The sequence below is a fragment of the Crocodylus porosus genome, unplaced genomic scaffold (genome assembly GCF_001723895.1).
Source record: "Crocodylus porosus isolate Cpor-Errol unplaced genomic scaffold, CroPor_comp1, whole genome shotgun sequence".
Classification (NCBI taxonomy): Eukaryota; Metazoa; Chordata; order Crocodylia; family Crocodylidae; genus Crocodylus; species Crocodylus porosus.
The window spans coordinates 163,965,188-163,976,923 of NW_017728886.1; the positions used below are offsets into that span (position 1 = coordinate 163,965,188).

General features: G+C 42.6%; 1 protein-coding gene across 2 annotated transcripts in view; it reads right to left on the reverse strand.

The window, feature by feature from the left end:
* Positions 1-11,736, reverse strand: part of ATP9B (ATPase phospholipid transporting 9B (putative)) — a 325,951-nt gene that overhangs the window by 182,090 nt on the left and 132,125 nt on the right. For both annotated transcript variants that reach the window (XM_019544740.1, XM_019544749.1), the window contains exon 8: positions 3,403-3,497. In XM_019544740.1, coding sequence (XP_019400285.1) covers positions 3,403-3,497 — 95 coding nt within the window. The remainder of the gene's footprint in view (positions 1-3,402; positions 3,498-11,736) is intronic.

Sequence of the window (11,736 nt, forward strand, 5' to 3'; positions counted from 1 at the left end):
TGGGTCTGTAATTTACTGGATCCACTTTCCTCCCTTTCTTGAAGATAGGCACCACATTGGCCTTCTTCCAGTCTTTGGCTACTACACCAGAGCGCCAGGAGTTCTCAAAGATCCGTGCTAGGGGCTGGGCTATGACGCTCGCCAGCTTGAGTACCCTGGGGTGTAGACTGTCAGGGCCAGCTGACTTGAAGGTACCTAGCCTCTCAAGGTGTTCCTTCACAAGGTTAGCATTGATGGATGGTAGGGGATATCCCTCACTCAGACCTCCGTCCCATGGGACTGATGAAAGACCGACGCAAAGTACTCATTTAATAGGTTGGCTTCCCTCCCCCTGGGGTCCACAGCATATAGATGTGCCTGCAGCTGTAAGGCAACCAGGGCCCTAGACAAACAAACTCATGGGCCCTGGGTCAATCAAGACCCTCTTTTCTCCCCACACTGATGCTGCCACCCATAGGGAGCGAGGATTGGAGCTAGGAAGCAACCAGCATGGTAGGGAGGCTCACAGAGGGGAGGGGAACAAATGGGAAGGGAATGGAGGCAGATGGGGCCATTCACACTGTCACCACAGAGGGAAGGATTGGGATCCCCTTGCAGCTCAGGGCCCTAGGCATGTGCCTAGGTTGCTTATGTGTTAATTCGGCCCTGCAGGCAACCACACATTTAATGACATCAGACCATTCCTCAGTACAAATCATGAAGAACTTGAATCAATGGATTAACTCTGGTGTGAAGGAAGAATCAAGCTCTCAAAATCTAAACCATACTTCTAGTGACAGCTCTGTAGACACCCTGAAAATGTGATAAAGATGTCTAAACTTTTTTTCTTAAAAGTTATAGAACATGATAGTTGAGAAATCATGATTTAACATTTCATTCACTTAGCACAAGTTCCACATAGTAAGGGTTGCAAATAAGAAACTCAGTAAAACCCAACAGGAGTAAAACAAAACATGACCCCAAACAGACCAAACAAGCAGGAGTGAGGATTTTGCTCAGTAATATCAGAAGCTCTTTTGCTTTTAAGGATTCTTTCATTTGATCCAATGTTCCAGCAAGACCATTCTATCTTCATTATACAGTAAAAGCTCTGTTATCTGGCATGAGTGGGGAATGGAGGGTGCCGGTAATCTAAAAATGCTGGTTACTTGAGGCAGGGGTTTTCAGCTGGACACAGAGCAAGGGGGGGGAGGCGTGGCAGCGGCCGCACGCAGAGTGGGGGGCGGATGGCGGCAGCTGCACAGAGTGGTGGCCAAATGCAGAGAGGCAGCAGCGCAGGGTAGTGGGTAGCAACAGTGGCTACTACATGCAAGTGGTTGTCCAGCAGGCCAGAAACTCCAATTAGTAGAGTGTGCCAGTCACTAAAATGCAGTTAACACAGCTTTTACTGTACTACTGACCAGGCCAACAACTTTTATCTGACTGCCTTCATGAAACAGAACTGGCCTATAGCAACAATGCTGGTAAAAGCTCTTTCCTAAGACTACTTACCTAGGTATTATTTTCAAAAACTCTGATTCAGTAAAGCATTTAACAATGAAATCATGCTTGAAGATAAGCACATGATTCAGTACTTTCAAGGTCAAAATTAATATGGCATCAAGTAGCAACTAAGCCCTACACATGCTTGATGTTGGTCATGAGAACCGTTACAATCTGTAGATGATGTTCCCACTTTTGGTGACTGAAAATGAGTGTCCCTTGACCCTCACTCCAGTAAAAGTGGCCCATTGCTAAGCAGGCTGATTTCCTGCAACCTGAGTTCAATAGAGGGTTCCAGTAACATCTGTAATTCCTGTACTATTGAGTTGGGTATAGAAAGATATAACCAGTGTTAGTTTATTTTCCTACATCCAGACAAACACCAATTTTCAATCAATTCACTCTTGTGACTTTACACTTTTACCAGCATAAGTGACTGGAAACCAGTTTATACCTGTAACAGAACAGAAGTTTGGCACACACAGACTGGTTTAACCTGGCAGAACCTGGTCTAAGATTTGCCCTCCACACCAAAGGGTGAACTTGTGCTCTGTTCACTACTGATCTAAACTATGTTGCTTACAGAAAACTGAACTTAGATCAATTCTGCCTCAGGCTTTTTGGATGTCTGTAAGTAGCCAATCAGACCACTGTGATTTGTCTGGCAAGGAATGCAACATCTGCTCACAGTGTAGCCAGCTTCCTTATTTCAGCTAAATGCCATGCCAGCTATATTTTCAGGTCATTTACTATATTCCATTCAGAATACACAGATTATGTATGTCTCTTCCCTCTAAAAAAGTAGGAAATTGTATTCTAACTAATGTTTAAAATATTGAGGTTGCAGAGATAAAACAAAAATTAGGAAATTCCTCAATTAAGACACAAATTAAAAATTGCATGTGCTCATGTAATTGAATGTATTCAACATGTGACAGAATGTAGCTGTATGAGGAAAATGAATTAATACCTTAATTCAGACATTTCCTAACTTCTGAACACTTGATTTTGCAAATTAACTTGTTTTAACTTTAACTTTGTTTTAAAGAATAGTTTAATTTTAATGTAGTTTCCTAAGGTTTTTTTTTTTTAAATCCCCACAAAAACTTAAGTATTGACCAAACAAAAACTTTCATCAAATGAAGCCATAGCGATTTCTCAATAATACAGGTCATCAGCAAGGTTGGACTCTGAGATCTTTAGATTTACAGCACAAACCTTCACTACTGCTTGAGCTGAGTGAAACTAACGGAAGAATCTAGCACCTTTGTAAATCCTCTGCTACATAGGGATGGAGTGGGTTTCACAGCTACCTGCTAGGTAACAAAGAAATGTGGAGGCACAGGTCCCTCCTGCATTCAGTACCAGATTACATTTCAGTGCATTCTACTGATCAGACCATTTTGCTCCTGTTTCTTCTGTCCGCTTGTTTAATCTATCTGCTCCAATTCATAGACATAATCTACTGACTCCTATACTTTCACCTCATCTTTTAACAGTTTTTGACACGTGCACACCACCCCCCCTTTGGGAAACCCTCCTGCGTACTCAAGTGTACATACTTTCTCCACTGTGACCCTAAACCCTCCTTGCAAAGAAGCATTCACCTTACAAGAAGTCTCCCAAAACCATAAAAGTCTACATTTGTTACACACCTTGGGAGTATATAACACATTTTATCTGTTTTTACTCTTTTAATGGAAAATGAAATAGCTGTAGAAACCAACCTTTTCCAGAGGATCAAGACCCGAAGCATTTTTGTATTATCCATAGCAAAGATCAACATTGCATTTATGGGTTAATTTCTTTTGTAACTGCTGTAATTACTGTGTACAAGTAATTTTCTAAAGCTTTCTACTACATAACAAATATAAATAGATATACCAAAGAAATGGTGAAACAAAAATCTATAATGCTTACCCCCAATGCTGGCAGTCTTTGTGTGCACCCGACAGCAACTTTTAGCTTCCAGTCTGTTTCACCATCAAGCTGGTCAGTTCGAATAAAACACGAACCTTAAAATTACAAAGAAAAAAAATTCAGATCAGACTACTGGTTTTCATTTTATTTTATTTTAGATTCTATAAAAAATTAAAATACTTTTCTAAACTACCTTTGATCCAAAAACCTAATGGACTTTTTATTAATGTACACATCATGTATTGGTTAAGTCAGTGGTTTTCAATCTTTTTAGACTTGAGACACCCCTTATGGCTAGGAACAGACATTACACATAAACTGGTTTAAGTGAACAGAAACTGGTTTTAACCTGTAACGCAACAGATGTTCAGTGAACACAAACCAGTTTGAAAATGGCTGCAACCATTTAAGATAAACCTGGTTGCACGCAGTATCAGACTTAACTGATTTGGGTCAAACCAGTTTATGCAATGCCTGTCCCAGACGCCTTGCTGGTTTAAGATAAACCAGACACTCCAGTAGCCCAGCATGTTCTCTGGGTTACATGGGGCTCTCTGCCCCACAGCAGGACTGGCCCTCCCCTCTGCTTTTCCCCTTCCCTCCCTCCCACCACTTGCTGCTTAAGCAGAGATCCAGTAGTGATGTGTAGCAGGTGCATGAGGGTGCACATGCACCCCCTGAGAGCACTGGCGCACCCCCTGACTGGCTGTGTTTGCCACTTGGGTGATGGGCAGGTGAGAGCGCTGGTGCCCCCCCTGCAAGCACTGGCCGGAGAGTGGAGCACCGCTGCGCTCCCAGAAGCAGCCACAGCTACTCACAGAAGTGAGATTGGCCACAGAGGGACCCCCTCCCTCAGTCAGCAGGATTGGCTGTGGGGAGGACACTCCCCCTAATCACTGACTGGTCCTGGGGAGGGGACATATGGCCCCCCCTGACTAAGGCAGCACCAGCCACCCATGCAGAGATCCCTTCCTCATCTCTCCCACAGCAGGGACTGTAGCCAGCATGTGGTCTTCTAGCTAATACTGTATAAGGCAGACAGGGCTTTATGGAGGTAATCAACATCTCAGCTGGTAATGGCCCTGCACTCCTTCCTTTGCAAAAAGCTGTTGAAGAAGAGCTTGTAATGAGTGAGGCCGTTTACTGATAGAGTGTTAAATGCTGATAACAGAGCTGATATCAAGAATGGAGGGGGGGAACCTCTCCCTAATCACGGTGTCCTGCCAGGGCCTGGCCACACCCCTCTCAGTTCCCTGCAGAAGAAAAAGGAAGGCTGCTCTTGCGCCTCCCAGCTTCTAGCCTGAGTCACTGCAGGCATGTGCCTGCATTTCTGGGATGTCTGGTTACAAAACTGATTTAGCCTAGCCAGGTTAGACTAACCTGCAAAGACTGAATCAATTCAGCCTCAAGCTTTCTGAATGTCTGTCCCTAGCCTATGAGACTTGAAGCACCACTCAGACAATGTCAGCTTTTAGTCCTCTGTCACTTTTTGGCTACAGAAAAATAATAGAGCAATTATCTGATTGCAAAGAATACAGAAAGACCACAACAGGTCAGAATATTTTCAACACTATGGATTCCTATTTGAAAATCTCTGGGTTTATATTGTACACCTAACAGCATCAACATTGTGAGACAACCTGCAGCACCCTCAAGGCAATTCAGGCTGCCATGGCACTCTGGTTGAGAATCACTGGGTTAAATGCTTTCTGAAAGAGATGCTGCAAACATGACAGTATTTCAGTACAGTTTTCAGGATAAGAATATAAATACGTATGCACATAATCAGAAACATTCTATATTATAAATATTTTCATATTGTATAAATTCAGTCAGTAAATGAAATATGCTGAGCAAAATAAATTTTAGGTGCAGCTCCCTTGACTTAAGGGAGTCTGAAGCAGGGATAAGAAGATTTTGTTGGTTTTAGAACTGATTTACAACTGCTTCTGAATTTTGTAATCATTTTAATATCTCAGAAGTGCAGAAATACTCAAGGCTGCTGTCCCATTTATCTGATGGGATACTACATACTTGTTAAACTTACTTCTAAAACTGACCCAGCTCAACATAAATATTAAAATTACCATATTTACTTGAATATATATTCAAGTAAAGCTATGCTAAAGCAGGGAAAATAAATAGGGGGGAGGGGTCAGGTAGCCCCCTTGCCATCTGCCTCCACAACTTCTTGAAGCCCCTTGCCTTACTCCCCATCAACTGTCAGACCCTGCTCTCCCTGAGCACATGGAAGTGAGGGGCAAATCTGAAAATACTGACTTTAAAATAAACAGGCCTATAGTAATTTGCATACAGACAAATGACTATGGGTACCCACAGACTTAGTTCATATAGAACTGATGCATTTAACCGGTTTCAAAACTGCTGCAATTTTAGCACAGGTACTCTGAAAATACACATTTAAGCTGCACTTTTGTACCTACTTATATATACACGTTACGCGTATATTAGTCCAAACCCAAAAGGCTCATGATTTACCATACAGATCATTGGGCTGGGAGCCAGCCGGGTCAATGGTGTGTTTCAAGCCACGTTGACCCCACTGCTCAGTATGTGTGTGTACTCCAGATCCCCACACAAAGGATCTATGTGCTAGTTAGCCCCTCACTCATGACTGGAACTGGGTGTTCTTGTCATAAGTCCTAAGATACTCCAAAAATGTATATGCAGATCAAACACAGGGCAACCTGGTCTGATGTTTGCCAGATATCTAAGGCTTGTGAAGAAGCAGGAACTGGGAAAGAAAGGCACAGTTCAGCTGTAGGACTGAAGAGGAAGTCAAAAAATTCAATGTAATAGCTCATAATAACTTGAAAAAGAGTTGAAAGTTGAGAGGGACTGAGTGCAGTGGGCATTACCATATATCTTATTCAGATGGGCTGCACTAACCGATCCTTCTGGTCATGGATGACTGGTGCCTCTCGAGTTGGGGGGGGGCACGTGCCCCAGCCCGCCCAACACCAGTCAGCGACCAGCGGCTGATTCCACTGACTGGGAGTGGTGGGGAGGACAAGTCTCCCGGAGACCGATCTCACTCACCAAAAAGTGGCCACACCATTTCTGGAAGTGCCGCAGCCACTTTCACTGGCAGCCCCGCTCCCTGGCCAGCGCTTGCCCCCCTGCCCACTGGCTAAACAGGGAGTGTGGCCTGACAGCGGGTGCACCGGTGCTCTCAGGGGGTGCATGTCCACCCCCATGCACCGCCCCTGCTTCTAATAGATTCCCCATCAGCAGCTCAGCCTTTTTGGCTAAGAGCAAATGTAAGATGAAGAGGCTTTTTTCCCCCCATGCTGATTGGGAAGGAAAAAACTTCTCTTATATCCAAGTAAATATGGTATATGTAAAGGAAACTCCAAAATAAATGTAAGAACTTATGCAAAAAATCACAAATCTAAAACACAAGCTTTTGAGCATGTTCTACTAAAATTATAATGGAATGTCATATGACATAGAAAAGAAAATTAATTGCATGACAATTTATACAAAATCTAAGCTCTACTGCTAAACAGTTGGAAAAAATCAAGGTTGGGGGAAAAAATAAAGATAACTGTTTTCTGGATATTGTCAAGACTGGTATACTACTATTCTTGTTACTTAACTAACATTCCAGAAAAGCTACAGCTGAACATTACAGACTATAAGATCAGAACCTTTCTTAGTTTTATTCATGACTGATATTTGCAGCTTATTTGCACCCTCTTTAAAATTATTGTTATAACATGTAATGTATTACGACATCACTTCTCATCCCTGAAAGTTTACAAGGACTAAGCACTGGTACACTATACACAATTACACCTAAAAGAGAATAAAATTGTCTTCCTAAGTGATTTATACTAAATTTAAAATGATAATCTATTTTAAGCATACATGCAATGTACATATTAGGCTGTACCCATTTAGCAAACTTCATACCCTTTCAATGCAATCTATCCCATTAAAATCTTACTTAATGCAATACTTTCACCTCTATAGATGATACGGTAGCAATTAGAAACATGCTCACTGGCAAAGGAACTTTCCGTGTCTAGTTTGAGTTCTCTTATATGGACAATTAAACAATGAGCTAAAAGTAGTCCCTCTCATAGGCAATGGACCAGGGAAGACAAAATTAAAAAAGGTATTGTATTACAGGAAGCAGGCTGACAAAGTGCCAGAAAGTACATTTTGTTTGGGTGCCCGAATCCAAATGAATTTAGTATCACAATCAAAGTATGTGGACTCCGATGTAAGTAAAGTCTAGCACAACCCAATGTTTTATTCATCAATGCCTGTAAATTTAGCAGCTCATTGAGCTAACTGTCTGAAAGGACATGGTTGAGAGAGAAGGCATCTGAAATTATATCTGACCTGAAGGTGGCATTTTCACACAACACTCATTTGGGAAGTGTGTCCTTGATAAATAACTGCACGTCCACTTGGTACATGTTAAATAAATCAGTTTTTTAAAAACAGAACGACGTCTATTTTTTTAACATTTTCAAAATACTTCACAGGGAATGCATAAAAAAATTCTTCCAAAGTTCAGTTTCAAAGAAGCTAGAAAAAAATTAATGCCTTAAAAGATGTTTTTGGCCTTTGGACACAATGCTCAATGTATTTACCTTTCATAAAATATGAAAATATTACAAAATAATTTCTGAGGAGTCTTTTGCCATGTATGGAATTATAATTAAGGGTGAAGTACCTAAGAACACCAGAATCCCACTGTACATTCCAATCTATGGCATAGATCACCAGTCTCCTTTCCATCATACTTTTCCTATACAAGACATTTCATGGTTCTCTTTACCCTTCCTGTCAATGGCTGCTCTCATCCATCAGTTTCATTTAGAATTATACTATAGATCAATGCAGTTCAAGACCAATGTGGCTCCCATGAATGGTTGACTGCACATATATTCATTTAATAGAGCTCACACTATGACATGTATTGGCCAGCTGCATTTCCTCTCCACTTCAGCAGTTAATTTCATCAATAACTTATCTCATAGCACGTTTCCCTCTTATCCAGAAAAAGTGACTGCTTTGTGCCAAGTCAGCTTTCAGTAATGATCACGGCAGCAAAACTGAAACAATAAAGCTTTTCCCCCATTTTGAGATAGTTCTTTATCAGTATTGACAAAATAACTTAAACAATACTTGGAAATAGCATTTTTAAATTTATATGACGAAGGGATAGGTATGCAAAATTACACAAGTAACTGAAAATAAATGTCGTCTGATAGGAGTGACACAACTCCATATGTTTTACACTATGCACTTATAAATACTGATGCAGCACACATAATACTTTCTGAGACTGTATCTATAAAATACAATTTAAAAAGTAAACCAAAACATCATGAAAAAGCAGGACTAAAAATGCGATAGTTAGATGGCAGCACTGAACAACCAACATACATTCAATCAAAAATACTGTGTACTGCTTTAGGTTTGAAAGAATCAAAACTTAAAAATCCCTTGTAATATCACTGGATTTTTACAAAAGAGACAACATACATACTGAAATATGAGTGCTATATTTCTGTACTGCATATACATATAGTGACAATTCCTGGATCCGCTAATAACATGTTTATTCAAATTCAAGATAAGGTAAATTGTTCCCTAAGTCAACATGGAGAAAAAGAAATCGTGTCTTAGATCTGAGTATGGGATGGGGCAGGCAGCTACTGTAGCTTCATCTCTGGCTCCGTCTCTAATCCAGAGGAAATCACGCAGAACAGGGGGAGTGGAGGGAGCTCAGGGGAGATTACGTGGTAGAAGGTGGGGAGCATACAGCAAATAGCCTAGGTAGAGCATGGGGAAAAACATGGAGCAGGAAGGGAGCTGCTGTGGTTGAGACTGCAGCTGCGACTGCCTGTCACCTTGGGCAAGAACCACTGCACAGGGCTAAGTGGCAGGGGTGACATGGGGGCCAGGGGAAGAGGCGCAGCAAGTGGCCTTGAGGACAGATGCCAGGTGGAACAGGTAGCCAGGGGACATAGTCACTAAGGGAAGGGAGAACAAATGGCATGGAGGCAGTCAGCGGGGAGCAAGAGATAGGGGGCAGGCTGCCTGCCTACTCACTACTGCTTTCCATGATGCAGGGGTGGTAGAAGAATGAATTTTAAAACAACTTTATAATAATTTCCCATGTATAGAATCTAATTATTGGGAGGTCATTTTAAATTTGAAGTTGTCTTGGATGTGTATAAATAAGGTATGTTTTTTCAAGCAATGAAAAAATTAAGATGATGAGATTTATTTTTAGAAATCAGAATATAGTTTTAAAAAAGAATATATTTTACAAGGAGAACTCTAAAAGGTTTTTAACTATACATTTAAAGCAGTGGTGACCACCTCATCCAACCCAATCCAGCACAGGGGCTGGTACAGGTTTCCCTCACTTTATGCAGTAGATGCATTCCTGAAAAACTGTGCATAACTCAAATTCGCATAAAGGGAATCCACTTTAGAATGTAACAAACAGGGATATGTCCCAAGACCTGGACTGCATTGGCACCAGGTAAGTCTGCTGGTGCCAGGGTGGCAGTGGGCTCTTCCTGGCAGGGGAGCTGGGCTGGGTTGCATTCGGGATGGGTGGCAGCAGCACTGAGAAGGAGGTTATGGTGGGGGAGGGGGGCTGCATCCACCCCAAAATTTGCCGTAGCTCTCCCCAGCCTCCCTCCCAGCACCACCGCCACTTGCCCCAATTGCAGCGTGGCCCACCCCCCCACTAGGAACAGCCTGTCCCCAGGGTCTGGGGTGAGTGGGGCCTAGATCTGGGCCCCCGCTGGTGGTGAGGGAGGGAGTAGGGCTGGGGTAGAGGCAGGTACTGCACAGCCAGGGCAGGATGTGAGTTCTGCCCCTACGAACTGGCATTGTGGGCTGAGGCCAGGAGCAGCAACATGCTCTTCCTGGCAGGGGGGGTGAGGTGTGCTGCACTCAGGGTGGATGGCGGCAGTGCTGGGAAGGGAGTTGGGGGAAGCTACAGCAAATTTTGGGACAGCTGCAGTCCCTCCCCTATAGCCCTCCTCCCAGTGCCATTGCCCCCTGCCCCAAGCACAGCTTGGCCCAGTCCTCCCCACTGGGAAGAGCCTGGCACAGCCCCCAACCCACAGCAGCAGCCCATAGCAGCAGGAGTTGCACCCCCTGTCCTGCACCCTGCCCCAGCTGTGCAGTGCCTGCCTCTGCCCCAGCCCCACTCCCTCCCTCACCACCGGCTGGGAGGGCAGGGGACAGATCAAGGCCCCACTCATCCTAGTTCCTGCTTCTGCCTGTGCCCCACTCCCTCCCTCACCATTGTGTCCTTAATCTTTTTCCCTGGCCACAGCCCTTTGCTCTCCCCCACACAGACTTAGCTGTTGCCAATTGTATAAGAGTGAATTTACCTCACATATAACAAATTTTGGGTACAAAAAGGGTCATCGCATAAGAGTGAATTTGCATACACAGAACCTACATAAAGCAAGGGAAACCTATATGTGGGCCCATTCTGGCATGTAGGGCTCCATACAAATCTAGAAATCTGACAGTATGATGTGGCAGCAGCATAACATTAATCGCTACAGCTCCAGAAGCCACAGGAACTATCACTGCCATTACTCCCCTGCTGCCAAATTCCTGGACCTGTGCAAAGCCCCACGGGCTGGATGACATAGCTCTGAAAGCCAGACTGTTACTCCTTTTTAAGTAATTATCAATACAAAAGTGGTTAGTAAGGGAGAACAAAACCTCACACTGAAAGTGGGAGAGCTAGAAAACCTTGCATGAAGCTAAGGAATATTAATTATTTTAAATGAAAGGACAATGAAGATGGCACAGGAGATACGTAGGTATCCAATACTTTTCAATATAGATACTGAAACATGAATCTCACCCAACCACAACAGATTTAGTAATGGCTTTCAAAACTCGGACATAATGATTTTGGCTCAAACAGTCAGACGTTGTAACTCATGTTTATAGGAAAAAAAGTTTTTTTTTAAGATGTACCATATTAGAATCTAAAGTGTAGTCTACACAACAAAACTGCATTAGTTTAACTTTTTCCTTTTAAATCGATTCAGTTAGGCCAGTATGAAGCTATGCAGCCACACTTAAATGAATTTACAACTGGCTTATATCCACTTAGCTTAATCAACTAAAGCCAGGTGTAAATCAATTTAAGTGTGTCCATTCAGGGCTCCATACTAGTTTAACTAAATCAATTGTAAAAGCAGGCCTAGTTAAGTTTTAGCAGTTAGAGCTTTATGAACAGACAAGTCCTAAGAGTAAAAACAACATGCATTTTTAAATCCTTTTTGTAAAAAAAAAAAAAAAAAAAAA